Source organism: Caretta caretta, chromosome 5, assembly GCF_965140235.1.
Source record: "Caretta caretta isolate rCarCar2 chromosome 5, rCarCar1.hap1, whole genome shotgun sequence".
Taxonomy (NCBI): Eukaryota; Metazoa; Chordata; order Testudines; family Cheloniidae; genus Caretta; species Caretta caretta.
In genome coordinates this window covers 120880453-120902829 of record NC_134210.1, presented here as the reverse complement: position 1 = coordinate 120902829, position 22377 = coordinate 120880453, and the positions used below count along the sequence as shown (strand labels likewise).

General features: G+C 43.1%; 1 protein-coding gene across 5 annotated transcripts in view; it reads left to right on the top strand.

The window, feature by feature from the left end:
* MUSK (muscle associated receptor tyrosine kinase) overlaps positions 1–22074 on the top strand; it is a 93331-nt gene extending 71257 nt beyond the window's left edge. For all 5 annotated transcript variants that reach the window (XM_048851104.2, XM_075128838.1, XM_048851102.2 and 2 more), the window contains 6 exons: positions 2555–2643; positions 3511–3670; positions 4594–4777; positions 6803–6994; positions 13373–13521; positions 15984–22074. In XM_048851104.2, coding sequence (XP_048707061.1) covers positions 2555–2643; positions 3511–3670; positions 4594–4777; positions 6803–6994; positions 13373–13521; positions 15984–16660 — 1451 coding nt within the window. In that variant the 3' untranslated portion in view covers positions 16661–22074. The remainder of the gene's footprint in view (positions 1–2554; positions 2644–3510; positions 3671–4593; positions 4778–6802; positions 6995–13372; positions 13522–15983) is intronic.
* Positions 22075–22377: the final 303 nt, after the last annotated feature.

Genomic DNA, 22377 nt, shown 5'->3' with positions numbered 1-22377 from the left:
CGCAGTGCAAACAGAGGAAAAATCCAGGAGACGAAAATAGGCTTTTCCAGATAATAATCTCTCTCCCCTCAGCTTCCCTCAGGGTTTGGCTTCCAGAAGTAGCCATCCAAATCCCCAGAGCACTTCCCTATCATAGTGTTCTGCGAGAAACAGCTTAATTCATTACAGCTGCTCCTGTTGTGCTTCTTTGACACAAATCTTTGCATTTAAGGCATACAACTGTAGTCCTTCCCCTGCTCAGAGGAAGGTGTGTGTGTGTGTGTGTGTGTGCGCGCGTGCATTAACCCTTTCCTGATCATTTTTGGGTCAGGGGTTTTAAGTGCTTTAGAAGGTCAGAAGAGAGACTATGTAAAAATGCTACCTTTGTCTAGTATCAATGGCATTTTATCAAAGGACACCTTCTTATTCAGCTGATAAGCCCCCGCAATGTCCATTTAGTCATATTTTCTGGTTTTAGGGACAAAAGTATGATTTTAGTGCTTTATTATTACAATACTATTGCCAATCCATACAGCTATGGGAAAGTGAGCTGGATTGTATTCCAACTCATGCATAATCAACAGAGCTACTATTAACTAAATCCCAAATATAGAATCTCTGTTACTCCTTGCTCCTTCCTATGGGAAGACTGCCATGCGAGTGGCATCTTTGTTTCCCAGTTTCTCATCGCCCTTAGACAGAAAGCAGGGGCTACTTTTTTGGTAATTGTTTCTGACTCCAAAAAGGTCACTAGAAAGTGTCTCTCAGACATTATATGGATGTTTATTTCAGACACGTGGTGAAAGTACCAAATCGGAGGGCACGGGTCACTGTGCAAGGCTTTTATTTTTGTCAAGAAACAGGCTAATGCTTTAGTGGCACCAGATCAATCATTAAACAAGTTTCAGATATTATTCACCTGCCTTTGAAAGGGAAACTCCTAAAATATTCATTCTGTGCTGCCAGGACATGGTCCTTGTCGGGTCTGGTGTGTGTTTTCTTTCCTCTGCCAAGGGTGTAATGCAGGGAGCCCTGTATGAGGTGTTCAGGTACTATAGAAAAGAAACTATTGTAGTAATGGAGGTGTGGAATGCAACAGATTAAGGGATACATGATCATCCATGATGTGTTTGATTTACTCTAGTAGCCCTACTTCCATTGGTCCTTTTGAACTTGTACTATAGCTGTCCACCCTAAATATTTACATCTGCAACCTAGGTCTGCATGAACTACATTTACCCTACAGACGAGGAATGGGTAAAATCTGTTCAGACAAAATAAGAGGCCAAACCTTTTGCCTCAAACTCAAACTGAACCCCAAACAAATCTTTCTTGAAGTTCAAAACCATTAGTGTAACTTTTCACCCTGTTTCTTAACATTGTCTCTTCTTGGCACTTCTGATGTCTGGCCAGGAATGGAAGAAATGGTACTGAAATAGTGTGAGAGGTGATTCTTGTGGCACTTCCAGCCCTCCCAGAAGCAGCTAGTTTAAGAAATCTTGCACTTAAGCCTATTCTCACAAGATTTCCTGCTCAGATTAACTCCAGCGTGAATAAGCTTTGGAACTATCTAAACTGTATTCATTCTTTATTATTCTTAGTATCAGTGTGTGCAGGTACCACCTACAGGGTCTAGGCACTATGCACACACACTATGCCCTAAAAAGCTTACTCTCATAAGACAAGCACCACACTGTTGGAGAAGAGGGACACAGTCACAGAGCCTGAGTCTCCCCCCTGAAGCCAATGGACACTCTGCTGCTACCCTGCCTCTCCAGGGGCTGGTGGGGACTTCTGTTGCTAGTCCTGAGGGGAGAAGACTGCCCTAGGTCACTGCCAATCTAAGTGGGTATGAGGCTGATCCATGGGGGTCCTGTGTTAGGGCCTCCGATTGGCATGATCTGGCCCTGGAATTCAAAAATAGTCTCACTATTAGGGGGGCTTGTGTGCCTTAATTCCTTATGTATTTTGGAAAATCTTCCCCCTTCATTCCTTAGAACCAACTCCTTCCAATCAGATTGGCAAACCTTTTGATGAATAGGATGGTTTTTATTGTACAGTTCTAAGAGCTGTCCCTCTTTTTATTCTCAATTTTACAGGAAACAAGGAATAACTAATTTTATATTCCGTGCAGCTTTACTTACTATATCTGCATATGAAAAAAGCAGAAAGATACTCGCAGGTTGTTCAGAGGGGTTCTGTGCTGCATTTTCTGTAACAGGAGTGAATTGGATGGATGGATGGATGATGGGCAGAATGGCTAGATTGGAATCTGAACCCACATTACAATGGTGTAAACCTGGAATAACTCCACTAGGTCCTTTGGAGTTACACCATCTTTACCTTTGTGTAGCGGAGTTCAAAATCTATTCAATGGTGTGAACAGAAGTCTAGATAGTCTCTTGATGGCAGACTAGCTGTCTGGACACCTTAATGTTCTCAAGGGTGTTTTTTTACTTCTAATCTGCAACTGTGGTCATTTACTCCTATTTTATTAAATAGTTTACACATTTTTGATTCACTGTGCTGCAGTCCACTCTCTCAGTTTACTTGTTTAAATGGCCTTTCCCCACAGCAACTTGCTACAAAGGCAATGGCAGGTTCTACCAGGGTTCTGTCAACGTCACAACCTCAGGCATTCCTTGCCAGAAGTGGAGTGAACAGGTGAGCATCAGTTTATTCAGATCTACAGTCGGGGTTGGATTTATAGTCTAATGCTGGGATATCCAAAGGAGTCGAACAGAAACTCGGTGGAAGTTGGGCCGCTGCTCTTGAAAATCCCCTGAAAATCCCAGCCTAAGTACGCTATCTTGGGTGTACAAGTCCAGAGGGGAGTAGGGGCAAAGACGGCATCTGAGGAGCCAGCCATGTGCTAGGCATCTCCCCTGTGTTAGAGCAACCTGAAAACTGGTTTAAATAGTGCCAAAGGCCAATGACCCCAAAGGGGTGTTATGGCAGCTGCAGATTAACTGGGTAGATCTTCCTCGGTCCCTCTGTCAGCCTGAAGAAAGGGAGGATGGTGGCACAGAAGCCACAAAGCTAGCTGCACGTTGCTGAAAGATCTGCCTACACTGGGGCAATCATTCCCTGGCTGGCACCTCAGGCTTAGTACAGGAATCCCCCAGAAGCACAACAGACACACGACACAGGAGCCATCTATGTAAGCGATTGTGTTTTCTTGTAATATGTACAAGTAACTGGAATAAAATCCCACCTATTGAAAACGATACCGAGATGGCCAGCAAATTACTCAGGCCCTATTTAGGCCCTTAATTCTCATTGAAATCAACAGGAGCTAAGTGCCTAAATACCTTGGCGGATCAGGGCCTCAGAGACAGAAAGCCAGGGAAAGTGTGGTTAAAAGGTCAGGTATGTTAGCATTTCACCCTCATGACTGCCCCCCTCACAAGATGCAGATGTCATATGTTTCTTGGCAAGCTGTTGCAGACTTGCAGCCATCAGCTGTTTCTAAAAACATCAGGAAGAAGTGTGCTCTAGAAACACTAACGCTAACTTATTCCTTCCCACCAGGTACCCCATTTGCACAGAAGGACCCCTCAGGTTTTCCCAGAGCTGTCAAATGCAGAGAATTCTTGCCGTAATCCAGGAGGGGAAAATGAACGTCCCTGGTGTTACACAAAGGACCATTCTGTAAACTGGGAATACTGCAGTGTGCCTCTCTGTGGAGAGGGTAAGGGACAGCAGCTAACTACTTCGCCCAGTAGCTGTTAGTTTTAGAATAGCATTAAACATTGATCCACAAAACCTTTCAGGACCGTCATATCCTAATAGTCACCATGACAGTTCTGACAGTCGTGCCAGTGTCTTTGGAATTCAGTGGGAACAGTATTTGGCCTTAACGTTCAGAGTGCTTTACAAACTAGCACGTGCTCATAAAAAGAGAAGGGGAGATGAAGGTAGAAAAGAAGCTAAGTGACTTCTTGCCCAAGGCCCTGGGAAATCCAGGCCAGAGCCAGGATACGAATTTTAGAGTTTCTGCCTCCCCAGTTTAGTGCCCAGGCACACACTTTGCTTATCCACAGGATGTCAGGGGTTTTAAATGACCATTACGGAAATACTGCACTATTCAAACTATGCCTCAGCAAAGGCCCTTTTCACTATTTCCACTTCCACTAAGCAGAGAGCAGAAACATTCTAAGGCTCTAGTGAGCCAAAGCTATGTCACGATCGCTGCACTTGAAAAGGAATGAAGGGGAACAGCCTGATTTAGCTTTCCTTTTAGTCTTGGCCATTACACGTACAAACCAACAGATTGGGTTTAGCTCTTTCAGAGCTATGCTAGCAATGATTTATATTCATGATGCTTTTTGAAAGAGATAATTAAACTAAAAAGTTTAAATACATTTGTACCTATCAGATTTTTTTCAATCGCTTTTATTACTTTGATTCTTACCAAAGTTATTGGCATAAAAAGGGGGTTTCTTCCTTCCAAACGACCTTCTCCTGTATGATCCTGCTGCGGAAGTCAGACTGTGGAATTTGTAGACATCACAATAATTACCATGACAACTGGGTGATGTCAGAAGTATCCTTTAACAAAAAGTTCTGTAGAATTTAAGAGGGATGGAATCATTATTTTTGTTTTCATTGCAGTATCCATATCACCAGGAACGAAAAAGCCAAGTGCAGAGACTCCCAATCTCCCTTCTTCTTTCTCCCCTACATACTCGATGACTGTCATCATTTCCATCATCTCCAGCTTTGCATTGATAGTGATTCTCATTATCATTGCTCTTGTTTGCTGCCGAAGGCGAAAACAATGGAAAAACAAAAAGAGGTATGACCTAGAGATCTATAAATAAAGCCATGTCGGATTTGTTCCAGCAAATGCAGCTTTGATATGGGGCTTGGAATGGACATCCCAGTACTCACTGAATTCAAATTTAAGGAGGGAACTTAAATGGATCACAGGGAGGTCAAAATGGATCACAGGTTTCCCCATTATATGGGCAGAAAAGATTAAATTCATCTTGAATCATTTCTTCTTGGGTGACAGCTTGTATTTTTCTTTCAAAAAGAAAAGGAGTACTTGTGGCACCTTAGAGACTAACCAATTTATTTGAGCATAAGCTTTTGTGAGCTGCAGCATCCGATGAAAGCTTATGCTCAAATAAATTGGTTAGTCTCTAAGGTGCCACAAGTACTCCTTTTCTTTTTGCGAATACAGACTAACACGGCTGTTACTCTGAAACCTGTCATTTTTCTTTCAATGTCTGTTTCAACTCTTAAGGCCGATAAATGGGAAATATTAGATTGGAAACTCTTTGGGACAGGGATGTTTCTTTATATGTCTGTTCAGTATTTAGCACCCTGGGGCTCCAATCCTAACTGGACCCTCTGGGCACTAATCATACATTAACAACAAATAATGCAGGCCAAAAATTTTCATGTTCTTCCATGAGACCTAGAAATCAGGACAAAACGTTGGTGCTTGTCTAGTGCTTCAGCTTTCCCTCACACTTCCAGTTGAGGTTAGCAATGTTTTCATTTTGAATTCTCATCACACTAAACCAAGGTACTGGTGACTTATATACCGTACGACTAAGACTAAAAGTCACATGAACATCAGCAAAGTTCATAACTACATAGGACCTCATGTAACCTGAGGAATCATTTGACAATGACATCTGGAAACGTGTGTGTGCAATTAAGCAGGTCAATTGCTTTCATTCTGAATAGCAAACAATTGTTCTGGTTTCTCAGGCAATTAACAGATTTGAGAATGAGTTCAAGTTTAGCTTAGAATGTAAGGACATACTATGGTAGGCCATTACTAGACAATCTAGATGTAGGAAACTCTCCTCCTTGGGGAGATTAGATGTGAAGTATTCAGTAGATATTTAGACATTGTTAAGAATTGAGTGGTCAAAGAGAATTAAAAAGGAGCAACTCCAGCCCCACCCACTTCCAATAAAAAACAAAACAAAAAGGAGACTCTTAATGAAATTTCTTCTGTTCCCAAGCATTACACTACAAACTCTTAATGGTGAGACTTTAGTCAATATATAAGAAGTTATCTGGACATGAATGTGGTTGAAAATAATATGTGGGTTTTCTCCCTCCTCAAAACCCTCATGCCCTTAAAGCAAATTCCTTAGCCCCAACCCTACTGTTTATGGTTAACAGCCTGAACAGTTTGTGGAACAGGCCAGAAGAGAATTTTTCCAGCCACTAGATTCCTTCAATGGTCAAAAAGTGAAGGGATGCTGGTTTTTGAAAAGTGTAACTTTGCAGAGTGCTCTGCTGAAGGGTGAGAATAATGTTTCCAGGGTATCATTCCTTTTTGCTGTAGGTTCTCGTGTTAGATCTCCTTTCTCTATATATTGTTGCCCCAGATTACTGACTGAGGCCCTGCAAACTCTTAATCACATGAGCAATCCTGGCTCACATGGATAGTTCTGTTGCAACTGCTCATGGAAGGATGACTACTGTACCCAGTGGCCTGCTGGATTGGCCCCCGACCTGGCAGACCTACATACTTAGTCTAGATCCCTAGAAATAACAGGCAAACTGGAAATGTCCCAGAAACAACAATACAAGTCATGAGACACATGGTAGTGCACAACTGGTAAGAAGGGGGGAGGTAGCAAAATGCCCAGGCAGATACATTGTACACTTGGAAGGCACATATCCCCGTGTTAAGGGGCACCACACTCACCCATCCAAGACATTTCCTACATGTAGTTCCACAAGGGCATACAGGGCTGAAAATGAGGATGTTGGCATGGTGGGAGCAAAGAGGCAGAACATGTATTCAGGGCATGCTCTAACCCACTGATCATTTCCTTATCTATCATTTCAGGGAGTCACAAGCACCAACGCTGACCACTCTTCCATCGGAGCTCCTACTGGACAGACTTCATCCTAACCCCATGTATCAGCGCATACCCCTTCTCCTGAATCCTAAATTACTCAGCCTGGAATATCCAAGAAACAATATTGAATACGTGAGAGATATCGGAGAAGGAGCGTTTGGAAGGGTCTTTCAAGCAAGGTAAGTGTCCTGCTAGCAAGTGCTCCTTAATACTGATACGTGGAAGATATTAACATCTGGCTAGAGTTCTGGTAGCAGGAAAATATTTGTTCGTTTATTCCAACTGTCATGGAGAAATTAATTGTTCTAACCAGAATGAAATGTGTGTGTGAAAGTATGACAAAACTAAATGATAAAAACTAGGCTAATTTACTCCTGTTGTTTCCCACTTTCAATTGTTATTTGGTAAAACATGGTCACAAATGTCCATAGTCATCTTCTATATATTAGACAGAGTATCTCACTTATTCCTGTTAATCTAGCTGAATGTGGCAGCTAAGTTCATGATGCATTCAGGACAGTAAGAATTTTGCTGGTTTTTCCTGTGACTAGTCCATTGTGAAATTTTCAAATTTTCCCAGGATTTCATGTTTGTTTAAGATGTTGGTACATGGTAGCCAGCAACAAAAAAAAAAAAACACACCCCAACATTTGCTGGTGGTTACCCCCCCTACTGTATTTGCAGTTAGGCCCCAATCCTGCTGCAAAAATACCCTTACTTGCTTAGCGGGTCCTTATTCCGGAAATTGACAGTTTTTCTTATTTGCCAGGAGACCAGGTCATAGATGGTCAGAGCAGGAGGAGTCAGGCCTAGTGGTCAGAGTCCACATGCCCAAGACAGAGTCAGAATCAGGAATCAGAGCTGAGGGTCAGAACCAGAATCAGAGTCTGAATGCCATAGACAAGGATCTAGACAGAACTAGAGTCAGGAATCAGAGCCGAGGCTCAGAAATGGGTTACCAGGAATCAGGGAAAGCAGGAGCAGGGCTGGTTCTGAGGCAGGAACAAGGCTGGTTGCAGGGTAGGATCTGGACTGAAGCCATGGAAGAGTAGAGCAGGAGCAGGGCTTGGTGAGACACAAGCAGAGGTAGGCAGAGAGTCCCTGAGCATGTGCTTTGAGCAGCCAGCAAGCTACTGCTGCTGCTGCGTTTAAGAACTGGCCTGCTGGCTTCCTCAGCCAGTCAGGCAGGACGGTCCGTCAGGCATTCTAGCTGGCTCATCAGGGTGTCAGGAACACTGAGCAGGTGCAGCTGCAGGGCCTTACTCCTGGCACTGTTCTGAATTCAAGGAATTAAGAACCAATCCTGTTTCTGTTGACTTCCATGGGAGGAGAGGGCAGTCACTACTTTGCAGGTGAAAGACCATAAATCATGAGCAGTGAGGTAAAGGCTCATGTAAGTTACGAGTGAAGCAGGGAAGACAAAAGGATAGAAATAGTATCCCAGTGCTAGTTCTCATGGATATTAATTACTCTGAAGTGTTTTCCAGTATTGGTTTCTCTAAATGTTTTCAACAATTTACAGGCGGGAATTTCAAAAGAACTCCGAATTTGCTCCACCTCCGTTGGCTGCTCTGGAGTTTGTGGTAACACCCCCATTGCTATCAGTGGGGTAAGATTAGGCCAGTGATGAGAAGTTTTGAAAGTCCTACCCCAGAATTGCTGAAAGGAAGTGGAAAGGCTGCAGTGTGTATTTATTTTGGCTCCCTTTCCTCTTTTCACGGTTAGTTTCAGTGATGTGCTTGTTACTTGGGACATCTCTGCAGGATGGAACATGACTGGTTAATGAGGTTATATGTGGAATTGTGTGAGAGGAACAAAATGAACAAACAATGTACATGCTCCTCAGTGTGGACATGCACCCACAAACCTTACTTGTGGGACTAGTCTCATTGATTGCTAAGTCAAAGGACTCCTCTTGCAAGTTGTGGTTGCAAGAGTAGACATTTAAAAGTTAATAGTGTGGTAATGCTCTGCCCTAGCATGGTCAGTTATACCATTAACAACTTTATTAGGAAATGAATTATGTAGTAGGTTAAATTTGTTAGAGAGAGGAAATACTTCTAATGGATGCGAGGCATTTTTTTGTCCCCCTGAAGGGATGTGGAGGAAGTGCACATTTATTTATACAGACAGTGTTAAAAATAACAGTTTAAAGGGCACACAGCAAAATCACAGATGCTTAGCTTATGACTGACGATTAGCTTTGTTGGCTAAACTAGATGAGTTGAGCTTGAAGCAACAACAAAGCACATGGGACCAGATTCATAACTGTGCGCCGGATGCCAAGTGCCATTCTGATGAGGCAAAGCAGCCCTACACCCAGTGTATCTGCCTAGCTAAACCAAGCATCTGGGATACACTGGTGAATATAGCCCATCATTTTATTTCATACTGGGTAAAATTCACATCTATGCAGACAGGCAACACAAGGACTATGCCCCACTTAAGACCACTTGAGCTCTATTTTGAGGGTATAGGCTATCCCTCTGCCCAGTGGTGAAGTTGACCTGAACAGAATGGCACCTATACAAGGCAATTCAAACCCTACTTAAGCTGTGGGTTAAGTGAGCTTTAAATGGTATATAGATCTTTACATAGGCCCTATTGACTTGGGTGAATTCTATCCACGGTGAGTTTCCTCTGAATAATCCTCATCCCTCCAGATTCCCACATGTAATTTTCACTGCATTTTGCAATTCCTTTTAACAGAAAGTTTTTAAGCGATATTTAACGAGAACCAGAAAAAAGCGTGAGGTATATGAACAGAAAATAGAAAGACCCTGTGCTTTGGGAACGACTTGGCTTGATGGAGAAGCTCCAGCCATCCTGATTTCTGAATGGGTTTCCTCCCTATTGTTGGCGTTACCCTCTCACCTGGCAGCTTCATCAAGAATGCCTCAGAAGCCGAGCATTTCCTGGGCAAAGGTTCGCAGTTGGCACTGCTGCGCGGAGTTGGTGGATAAAAAATAATGGTTCTGTTAGCTTCCAGTACTGCCAGACCCACACCTGGATGGAACGCTCAAGCTACCACATGAGAAATAAGCTTTTCCTGTTCTCAGAAAGGAAATTAAATTCACTGCCCTATGTATGTTAATGGATGCCTCAGAGTAAATTTAGTAAGCCTCTTATTTCTCCTTGTATAATATTTCATCCCTGTAAACATAATTCTACACACAGTGCCAATAATCTCTTTGCCAGTTGGCTTCCTTAAAATTCTGATTCACTGTTTACTTATTCTTGGGTGAAGCAGCATGTCAGGACAGGAAGTGACTGGCTGTTATTTACTGGCTCCCTCTGAAAGGCTGCCATTTGTATTAAGAACGGTCTCCTGCAGTGGGAATTGAGGATGTAACAAGTTACCGTCACATCTGTCTTAAGAACAAGATCAGTAGCCAGCTCCAGTCAGTCACTTAAGCAAAGCTAGGGCCAGCTCAAGACCTCCTAATAAAAGAGCATTATCTTATGCATTGCTGGTATTCCTTTTATAGCTCTCAAACCACATGATTCTACATCCATCAGCATGCAGCTGCCTTCTTCAGTTTGAGCTCGGCGGCCATGGCCCGGCATATCTAACAGATTGCCTAAAAAACTCTGGGATTAAGACCGTGGTCAACAACTGCACTTCAGGCACAAAAGACCTTTCTACCATAAGGGCAGACATAGCTCCTGGGTCCGTCTGTGTGGGTAACTCTGTTTGCACTACTGGTCAGTCCTTTGTGCTGGTTGTCAGCTATGAGCCAAATTCTGCAGCTAAGAACCATATCCTATCCTGTGCTGCTCCGATGCATAGTGGGCAGAAGGCATAGACAGCTTCCTCCACCCCATACACCATCGTGCACTGGCAGCATAACGTTTAATCCAAGCACTGGAGAGACATGTGCTAGCAAAAATATCAGTTGATGCAACCTGGTCCCAGGAGGAAATAACCTATTGGTTAGGAGGCCCCCAGTTTTCAGCCCTGGAAACTGAACTCCTGTTTAACATCAAAATGAGTTGTTTTCGAATACTGCCCTGGAAAGAGCACTTTGTGGATTAAAAGGGTTCTGTCTCTATACGTCTCTGCTAAAACTGTTAAAGACACCACTTCGTTCCAAATCATGGTGATTTTTGCAACAGATACTTGTCTGCTAAGAACTTGCTCAGCGTGAAATTCACCCTTGTGCAAACCTCATGCACTGCTTAAATCCCACTTAATTTACACTTTCAGCATTTAAGAGGTACCTAGGCTATTGCCAGCCTCTGCACAGGGGTGAATTTCTCACTCAAAAGAATACCATGTGAAACCTGTGTTGTCTCTTATTTCTGTTCCGTATAAACCCTTCTAGGCTTTTGATCAGGTGTAATGAACCCTTGATGCTAATCAGAAGAGGTGAGCCCCCTTATCTTTCTTACACTCGCATTATCTATCAGTAACTAGAGATCATACCCTCCTTTTCTCAAGCACTGAAACATATGCCACTGACTGGTACGTGAAAAGAGTATTGTCCCCAATAGCATAGTGGAAGTTCTGATACTCACCAGAAGGCACAAATGGCATTTAGCTTTAAAGAAGGCAATTGTGGAGAAAAAGTAGTTTTATTGCTCCTATGTTCTAGATCTCAGACAAACATTTCAGCTGTAATACTGGCTTGCCTTGGGAGATTTCTTTTTAGATGGGTGTTTTCCCATTCTCTGACATTTGACAATGATGTGACATTTACTGTAGCCAAGTGCATCTGTTGCAATGCCATCAGTCTGCAATAGGTGAAAAGGAAACTGGAAGTTTGCTTCGGAAACTAGAACCTCTCATGGCTACCGAACAGTAAAATAACCTGACACTTAAGCAATGGTGGATCAGCGGGTCAGGTGTAGTAACTGAATTCACAAATGGATGCTTCCTTTTATAGGCATTAGGTGGCTACATCCAGGAACATAATGCTGAGGGCACGGCTTCCATATCTCTCCATGGGTAGGAATTACCTCAAGTAATAAAACGTACACCATTCCCATAGGTTTGACCAGTGTTTAAAGAGTGGAAAGTTACTGTGCTTTGGGAATTGACATCCCTAAGTCTTTGGCAAGCTCAGGACCCAGCATCTATAATTAAAAATGTTAAGGGAAGAGTGCCCCAAGGATAAGAAAAATATTCATGATTATTATTTATATCACAGTGGTGGCTAGAGGCTCCGACTCAGAAAAAGGCTTCAATGTAGCTTTGTGGATTGGGCACTGGACTGGGACTCAAGAGACAGGGGTCCCAGGTTCTGCCAGGCAAGATACATCACTGCCACGTGCCTCAGTTTCCCCTATCTGTGAAATGGGGTTAATGATACTGGTCTCCTTTGTAAAGTACTTTGAGATCTGAAGATGAGAAGGGCTATGTAACAATATTACTGTAGCTTTACTAAGCTGACAAGACAGCGATTTTCCTTAAGTACCAAAGCAGGTCAGTGACAGAACTGGGAATGGAGCCCATCTACTAGGCCATGCAGCCTCCCAAGCAAACCTCAGCCTGGGGTGTATTCGCAGGAGTGTTGTAAGCAAGACACGAGAAGTAATTCTTCCGCTCTACTCTGCGCTGATTAGGCCTCAACTGGAGTATTGTGTCCAGTTCTGGGTGCCACATTTCAGGAAGGATGTGAACAAATTGGAGAAAGTCCAGAGAAGAGCAACAAAAATGATTAAACATCTAGAAAACATGACCTATGAGGGAAGATTGAAAAAAACTGGGTTTGTTTAGTCTGGAAAAGAGAAGACAGAGGGGGGACATAACAATTTTCAAGTACATAAAAGGTTTTTACAAGGAGGAGGGAGAAAAATTGTTCTTAACATCTGAGGATAGGACAAGAAGCAATGGGCTTAAATTGCAGCAAGGGCAGTTTAGGTTGGACATTAGGAAAAACTTCCTAACTGTCAGAGTAGTTAAGCACTGGAATAAATTGCCTAGGGAGGTTGTGGAATCTCCATCATTGGGGATTTTTAAGAGCAGGTTAGACAAACACCTGTCAGGGGTGGTCTAGATAATACTTCGTCCTGCCTTGAATGCAGGGGACTGAACTAGATGACCTCTCGAGGTCCCTTTCAGTTCTACGATTCTAAGCTGTAGAAATCTCCAATTTATAGCATGTTACAGCAGCTGCTCCTGGGCAGGCATGTAAGCCAGCAAAGCTCAGCAGATGCTACTGTCCTCTCAAAAATATTCAAAAGATAGAGCTGGCAAAATATGCAGGACTGACTAAAGGGGGTTTAGAGTCCTCAGACACCCACAGAACAGACACAACAAGGGCAGCAATGGTGCTACCTTTCCCACACACTGACCATGTGTCTTACACTCCTGCCAAGGAGGAGTCACCTCTAAAAGGTGAGGTGGGTTTGATTTTCATTCTCCTTCAGTCCTTGCCCTCTCCGGAGATTGCCCAGCAAGGCTGCAAAATAATTCCAGTTGCAGGTCACTGCTTTGAGAGTCCTCCCCCAATCCCTGCTTTGTTTGGTCTGTGGTTTCTAACAGGAAATGGGGCTAACATTGTGTGCGCGCGTGCAATACCTCTAGTCCTATTTAGAAATTCTCTTTCTCCTAGGGCTCCTGGATTGCTTCCTTCTGAGCCATTCACAATGGTGGCAGTGAAAATGCTAAAGGAAGAAGCTTCGGCAGACATGCAGGCTGATTTCCAGAGGGAGGCGGCTCTCATGGCAGAATTCGATAACCCAAATATCGTCAAACTGTTAGGTACAAAAACAAAATGCTAAGCTCTTGGGGTATGATCTTTCCAGTGATCCATTTGTCGTCATTTTGGGTCTAAATTTTCAAAAATGTAACACCTAAGGTTGCATACACAGGATTTGCAGTTATGTGGAAATTGCAAATTAAGCAATGGGCAACTGAAATTTGCTTTTGGTAAGGCCCTAGTTGTTGGGGGGGGGGGGAGAAGGGGTGTTTGTACATGCCACCGCATGTTTTTTGCATTCTCTATTGGCACACGTTTGAATATTTAGCACTAATGCCATTTTTGTTACAGGAGGCAGACTAGTTTTCATATATGGCCATGTAAATAAGATCCAAATCCTGCACTGGGGTTCCTGCACCACTTACATCAGTCTCTATCTCTTTGCTAAGACTCTTAACACAGACACAAGTTAGTTCCAAATTATGGTGATTTTTGCAATAAGAACTGGACTGAAACCAGAGTCAATTCACTCAGGGTGAAACTCAGGGAGACTACAGGTCAGTTCATACATGTTTTCCTAGCTTGCAGTTGAAAGATGTGGGTGAAAATCTTATTGCTTACACCTCCACTTGGCTGTACGTACAAATGAACTGGCTAGAGATGCAGTAACTCAGAATTGTTATTCATTTTGCGGGCACAAGACGGTGGGTGCAAATTTTGAGCACACAGATTGTCTGTTATTCAGGCAATACAGTGATGGGAGCCATCTGAGTACCTCATTGAGTCTTTAAAAATAGAAACAACAAGAATAGTCTCTCTCTCCTCCTTCCCCTTGGCAGACTGTCTGAAAATAGCTTGATAAAAGTTTATTGGGCTTCTTAGAGGGCACCACCTCCATGGTGGGCTAATGGGCCCCCCCCCCCGTGTCATTCTTCCATCAAGAAATCTGACCACAAGAATTTTGTCCCTGTAAACGTCATCTTTCAGCAGTGGTAGAGGTCATTAACCAATGCCATCAGATGGTTCTTCTGTAAACTCCCTGGAGGTAGATTTGGCCTTTGTCATATCAATAGGAACATCATCAGGGAATTCTGTCGGCAATCTGGTTTCATGAAAGCTGACCTGGCGTATGTACTTCAGCCACAGCAAAGAGGAACAGGAAGTGCCCTAAACTAGAATCAACTTTTTGTTTATTGTTAACACATTGGATAAATTTGGAAAGGCCAAAGATACAGGAATTAACTGGTTTTATATTGCAAGGGTGTGAGGAAATGAACACTATTTGACCTATAAACCTTTCACATTGCTTGTTCTTGCTAGAACCAGATGTTATCACGTTGGGAAATGTCTGTTCTTTCTCCGAGAGACAAGTGTTAGGTCATTGGCAAGAATTTCTTATTTCACAATAAGCCATATCATTGACTGTGCTGAATGGCAGTTATAAGAAAGCAAAGTGTGTATGATTTGAATGCCGGTTGCACTGGTTTTCAGTAGCTGGCAAGCAGTGGAATACTGGTAATGTTTGTGTCTTTTTGGCCAGCTCTAAAATTGGTTTAATATTGTTATTTATTTGGTAAAACTGAATAATTTGGAAATCTATTAATTGAATAATTCCTTCATTCATTGAAAGTTGGGGGGAAAAAAAACCCAATACGCACAGAATAAAGACTCTGGAGCCAGATCTTCAAAAGTGCCCAGCATCCAGTAGTTCCAGTTGAGAATAATAGCTGTTTAGGAAACCCGGCCCTCCTTAAATAATTCCTTTGAATTTGAAAGTGAATACTTGCTGATCATTTCTTGCATCTGACACCTAGCTCGTCTCATAATCACAATGCTTTTTTCTTTAAGATACAAAACATATATGATCAAAATGTACTGGGTACTTGTCTCCATTTCATTCAGCTGGTTATGAATTTCTTTGAAAGAATCGTTTCTAACTCCCAAGGGAAAAACACAAAATTAAGATATTAAATGGTTCACAGATATTTGTCTTAACATGGGGGACTTGCTTTTATTCCAGGATAGACATCATAAGATATTTGGTGAAACGGCAGAAGTTTGTTAGGCGTACCTGAGTTGGGCAAAAATAGAGTTGTTTATAAAGAAATGTCAAGGAAAGATTAGAATTTTCGCAAGGCACACAGAAGCTTGGTTCATGAGAGTTCCACTATATTGGTTGTAAGTTCTTAGGGGGAGGGACTGTCTGTTTTGCCTTTGTACTGTACCTATAGCATGATGGGGTCCATGGCAAAACTCCTTGTTAACATGAATGTGACCAAGATTTGGTTCGTAATCAAATGAAGGCATCCAAATTTTTTTATTTTGGGGAATCAGAGTAAATCAGCCAAGAACATTACATTTTTTCCCTCCCCTTGGAGTTCAACATTAGAAGATTAATAAAGGCACAAAGAAAGTCAGGGGGATTTGAGGGCCTAATTTATATCTGTGCTTTTTAAAAATCTTCCTTATACAAAAAAAAAAAAAAAAAGGACAAGATTGACTTGGTGTATTTTCTCGCTTTCAGGGGTGTGTGCTGTTGGGAAACCCATGTGCCTGCTGTTCGAATACATGGCTTACGGGGATCTCAATGAGTACCTGCGCACCCGCTCACCACACAACCTTTGCGGCCTGAGCCACAGTAACCTTGATGCCAGGATCAGGCTCTCCAATCCCAATCCCCTTGCCCTGTGCTGCACTGATCAGCTCGGCATTGCCAAGCAGGTGGCAGCGGGCATGGCGTACCTCTCAGAGCGCAAGTTTGTGCATCGGGATTTGGCCACCAGGAATTGTTTGGTGGGCGAGAATAGAGTGGTAAAAATTGCAGACTTTGGCCTCTCGAGGAATATCTATTCAGCAGACTATTACAAAGCCAATGAGAATGATGCCATTCCCATTCGCTGGATGCCCCCCGAATCCATATTCTACAACCGCTACACCACTGAGTCCGACGTGTGGGCCTACGGCGTGGTCCTGTGGGAGATTTTCTCCTATGGCATGCAACCCTATTATGGGATGGCTCACGAGGAGGTGATTTACTATGTAAGAGATGGCAACGTCCTTTCTTGCCCCGACGACTGCCCTTTGGAGCTCTACAACCTTATGCGCCTTTGCTGGAGCAAGCTGCCTTCTGACCGGCCCAGTTTTGCCAGCATCCATCGCATCCTGGAGCGTATTTATGAGAGAGCAGTGGCTGCTATCTAGGTCTGAGGCGTGTACTGCAGCATGACATTTCACCCCCATCCTATGCCCAGTGCAGCTGGCCCACTCCTCAGCCACAACACCCAAGCTGAACTCAAGGGGAGTTTTCTGAGTGAGGGCTGCAGGGTCGGGCCCAGTATGTTTAATCTGCTAAACCAAAAAGGTAAAGGGGAGAGACTGTATGTGGACGTTTGGGAGTGATGGCTACATTAGAGGAGGACAGTTTTGCTGAGAGCAGAAGCATCTTGCTCATCAATCAAGGGGCAAGTTCTCATTTTGTCTTTATAAACAGGATTTAGCTTCTGAACTAGTGAACTAATTTGCAGTTGAGTCAAGGCCTAGACTCCCTCGAAAACCAGTGAGTCCGGTCCTTATTACTACAAATTAGTTCAATAGTTACTGTTTAGGATTTCTAAGGAACAAACAAAACACTCCCCTCAAAGCAAAACTTTCTGTTGACCTTAATTTCCCTGCCTTCCCATTCTCTCCTTTTTTATCCCATTTTCATGTGTTTAGCTTTTCCCCCTTTTCCTCTTCCCTTTCTGCTTTCAAGTCTCCTTTTTTAAAATCCTTGTTTCCTTTAAAATTTTTTGTACATATTCACTTCCTTTAAAAAAAAAATTATCCCATTCTTTTCCCTTTAATTTCCTTCTTTCACACTCAGATATTTGCCACACAAGATCAGACCATTAGCCTGTCACATCCTGCCGCGAGCAATGGCCAATATATGGATGCTACAGAGGACGGTAGACTCCCTTAATGGGCACTGAGAGCTGCCACTGAAGTCAATGGGAGTTTGCCTGAGTAAAGCTGAACATAAAAAGTAAGGGCCAGATGGGGCCTGCTGCTCCATAGGTGTGTGGGGCTGTGTGAGGCAGGGTGAGGAAGGGTATAAATCTCTGCCCCAGCACAGCACAACATCACTGCAGTTCCTGGAGCACAGGGATTGCTCCCCGCTCTGTACCTCCCAGATAAGAAACCCCTCAAGAGGTAGGGTCCCTCCCCTTCCCCTATGCACTGGTGTGGGAGCAGGCCAGATACACAGGAGAGAGTAGGCTGCCTCCCCTGAAGGGATCCTGCAATGGGAGCACTTCTCCTGTATGCTGGGTTGCTTTGGGAGAAGTGCTGCATCTCCAAGGTGAAATTCCTCTTTGTGCTCCAGGTAGGGCAAAATGGGTCTATGTAGCCTCCAACTAAGGACTGGGCCTCACAGGCTCAATTGAGCCCTCAATAAAGACTTTAGTATTTGGCCCTTCAAAATTTTGCCTAACATAAAATGTAGCCAATGATGAACACTTGAACTGAGGAACAAAATGAACACTTTAGCAGGCTGGGCTATCTCAGCAAAGGAAAGAGTTTAAAATGAATTTCCAAATTGCCCTTGGCAGACCATATGATGAAACAACTTGGATGATAGCTCAAACAGAACAATAGTTAGACTCGGGAGTGGAGGATGGAAATTTTCTATTCGCTCTTTGTCCCAGTAGGCCCTGGTAAGACCTTATGAAATACTCTGTTTATCTGAGAATTCAAAGGAATTGAACACTTTTTTTAAAGCCCTGCTTCATTAGTTTCACAACATGTCCATTTTGTTATGTGCACAAGTAACACTGAAATATTATTCTGATGAGTTACAGTCTCTGTCAATGCATACTGGATGGTTGTATAATTTGTGTTAGAATGAGTTTATAACTCAAAGGTAGAGTCACGCTTTTATACACCTCAATAGGAGTTCTACGTGCAGAAAAGGCAGGATTAGGTTCTAAACCTGTTCCCAGTCAGATATTTCCTAGTTTTAGACTCAGATTGAAAATTGTACTTACACACTAGAGGTGCTCACCATACGTTTTTAAATGCCTTGGATCAAAAGTGATGGTGTTCAAATCTAATCTCCAAGAACAAAGGGTTGTTGAGGGGGCGGGGGGGATTTTCACAAGCACTCAGTTTTTGCCTGATTTTGCTCCTGTTGATGTCAATGGTGCAATTCTCATTGATCACAGTGACAGTAGTTAGGCAAATGCTGACTACGTGTGAAAAAAAAAATCACAGCCCAGATTCACAGGCCTTGTGCACAGTGGTGAATTTCACCCTTAGTGGAAGCATGTATAGAGCAAGAGGGTCATCCTGAGGAGGGACAAATTCAATTTTAAATTATGGTACAAGGGCTGGGGTGCATGTTTAGGCCTAAATACACCCCTCAATCCACAGCACAGCTCCCACCGACTTCTTAGATTGCACCAAGAGTAAAATGTGGCAATGTAATAACTAAACTCTTACTTATCATTCATTACTGCTTCAGAGCCTTCTTGTCACATCCAGCATCACTCTGTAAGAAAATACCCTCTTCTTTAGCAATGCAATGGTTTCCTCTTGCTGTCTCATCCCCATCTGTTTTCCTTCTTTCTTCCTTCTCTGCCGGAGATCCCAGTTCCCATATGTAGGCTTCACTCCCAGCGCTTTTCACATTTCTTGTGCTAAAGTGATCAGCGAGGAAATAGTGCTGATATACAGAGTGTCATTGGGAGACTACGGATGAATTGGGGCGCAAGGCAGCTGTTGTTTCAGGCTGTCTGCACACTCAGGAAGACAACACTGCATCAGTTTTTTGTGGGTCAGATCCGGCCTGCAGACATCTCTGACCTAGGCTAGGGCTACACTAGAGAGTTTACAGCAGCGCCCCTATAAGCGCTCTAACGTAACCGCCCTCAGCTAAGGGGAGGGCTCTCTCCCGTCAGCTGAACTACTCTAGCCCCCCGAGCGGCGGGAGCCATGTTGGCGGGAGCAGCTCTCCCACAGGCATAAGCGCCGGTGTGGACAGCGCTTAGTGTAATTTATGTCGCTCATAGGGGTGGCTTTTTCACACCCCTGAGCGACAAGTTATAGCACAGTAAGTGCTAGCATAGACATAGCCCTAGAGTTCCTTCTCTGGTAAAGCTGCTCAGGATCCCTGCAGGTGATGTTTTTTGTGAGGAAAATTTAATATTTTCTGAACCAGTTTTTAATCTCTTGGTTCCCAGAGGAGAGAGAGGGGAAAGTTATCCCGCTTAGAATCCGGAATCCCATAGTAATATGTAATCAGAAAGTGATACATGGTTCATCCCAGCAAAATGGAAGCTTTAGAGTAGTCATTAATGGGCCAGCGTGACTTCTGTGTTTAGTCAAGCTGTTTGCTTTCATCTAGGAGTCACCACAGAAGTCAGGTCTCAAAAGTGGGATTTATTGGTTGGAAAATAAAGCCAGCAATAAGGAAAGCAATGCAATGTGCTAGGTTTTTATAAACTGCAGTTTCAGCTCTGCTTCATGCTGTAGTCACATATTTTCTTACATAACCATCACTCAAAACATTTTGCATACAGCCACAAGAGCGTGGCTTAGTGTTTATAAACCACTGCTGCTTATTTCACCCAACCCAGGAGCTCACCATTACCAGAAACAGTGAAAAGAAATAAGCTGCTTCCTCTGGCCACAGTAGGGAGCTGCAGTCCCTGCTAGGGGATGATGTCAGAAGAGTGCGAGGGCACATGTAAATTGTATGCAGTTACCAATGCAGCAGTGTGTATGCCCAGAAGTCTCTCAGCCACCCTGTTGACCGAGAACTGCTTACATAGCTTGGGACACTGATATAATCTCAAGAACCACTGCTCCAGTAGAAGAACGATCTCTGCTACTTACATGGTCTTCATTACCATAGTATTTGAGGCTAGGGAAATGCTATTATCCCATTTTACAGTAGAGTAACCGAGGCACAGACTCCACAGAGACTAAAGTGACTTGCTCCAAGTTACACAGGATGTCTGCTGCAGAGCAGGGACTAGTGCCGAGGTCTGCTGAGTCCCAGGCTGGCACCCCGCCCGCTGGACCATCCTTCCTGCTCTAAACAGGAAGGACAGTCTTGTGGTGAAGGCACTGGCCAGGGACTCGGGTAATCTAATTTCAGACCCTGGCTCTGTTATATACTTCCTGTGTGACAGTCAGTATCCTTTCTAAGTAAATACTTCCGTGAAACAAGCACCTCTTTCTATCCCAGGTGCAACTCCTCCCTAAAGGTCTCAAGAGTGGATTTAGATTGACAGAGCGGCTGAACTCGAAACAAATAAATACATGTAAAGCTTGAGAGATTGAACCTGCATTTCTCTCTATGATTCCAGTGCTGGCTTCAACTAATCACCCCTCCTCCTTTCCCCTCACCTGGCATAGGAAGTCCTCAAACCCTGACGGCTGTTTCCATGCTGCTTAATGATATTTCCAGCCCGCCCAGTTAAAAGCTCATAATGTCACATGCTATAATCTTTCCTCACCCCACAACTGAGAAAGCACCTTCTCACTGGAATAATACCCCTTTTTGTTGCACTTTCCTGACCAAGTCCTTCGCTCAGTGACACTGTTTCAGCCCCATTAAGGTCAATAGGGATGTACCGGTGCGAACAAGAGAATTTGGTTGTCCTTGTCCAGCATTCCAGCCTTTGCAATATAAGAGTGAGCCTGAAATCTATGGTAGTTAGCAATTGTTCTTTTAAATGCAACAAAGAATGTTTCCACCCTTTTTGCATGGAGAAAGAAAAGAAGAGATCTTTTCCTAGCAAAACTTCCCACGATATGGGTAGAACTCACCCTTGTGTAGAGGACCACCAGCACATAGGCCATTTAAATGATTCCCTATTTTGGGGATGTAAGTGGTGCATAGATGTAGTGTTGGTGCAGTGCACGTGGGTGAATTTTATCCTGAGGATTCCTGGCTGTTGTATATTTTTCAGCTTGCTGTACAGAAATTGCATTATTTCAGTTTTCCCCTTTGTTTGAGATTTCAGCTTTGTTACTGTATGTTTGCTACCAAGAGGGGTATACAGTGTTCTGTTAACAATTTACTTAAATGCAAATTGTTTTTCATGTGGGTTGAAGGGGGGGGGTAGTCTCTTGTTTAAAAAAAATTGAATTTTTTTTTTGCTGTTTGTTTGGATTTAAGTGTTCATGAAGAAGGTAGTAAAATATCAAGTAGATTTGATTTCACATCACATTTGACAAAAACCATTCAGAGCATATATGAAGCTTTACCACTGAGGACATATAGTGTGAAGTGACTAACCAGAAAGTCCAAGGGACACAGAAATCCTCCTATTCATATTTTTATAGATCTTTTTTTAAAAAAGTATGATTAAAATACATTTTGCATGCTTGGATTCATATTTGTAACGGTCTTTCATCAGCAACATGATGCAATCTTGGCCAAGAAGTGCCTCAAACATATCCATGGACTAAACCTGATTGGTTAATCTAAATCAGATTCTTTCTAATGGGCTAAATACATGCTCTGTTCTTATAACTTCCTGTAATTATCTGATGTGCATTTCATGAATGATGCTTCTGAATGACATCCCAAGCAACAATGTATATTTCACAATAAATTTTGCACACTGGCACAGCTTGTGTAATTCTGGTGTGTAGTATTTAATAAAATGAAAGGTATAATCGGGGGGGGGGGGGAGGGGGAACACATGGGGCCCTCTTTTTATTCACCCCCTCCTCCTAAATTCATGGCTTTGGAGTTTTGATACTGGGTAAGTTATTGAAACAGGATCTATTTCATGTCAGAACACAGGGTTTATCACGGTTTATTTTCATTACATTTATATTAAACTATAGTTCAATGTTAACGTAGGACACTAATGATGGAGTTAAAAACCTGTATCCAGTTCACATAGGTACTATCTGAAATAAAGGTT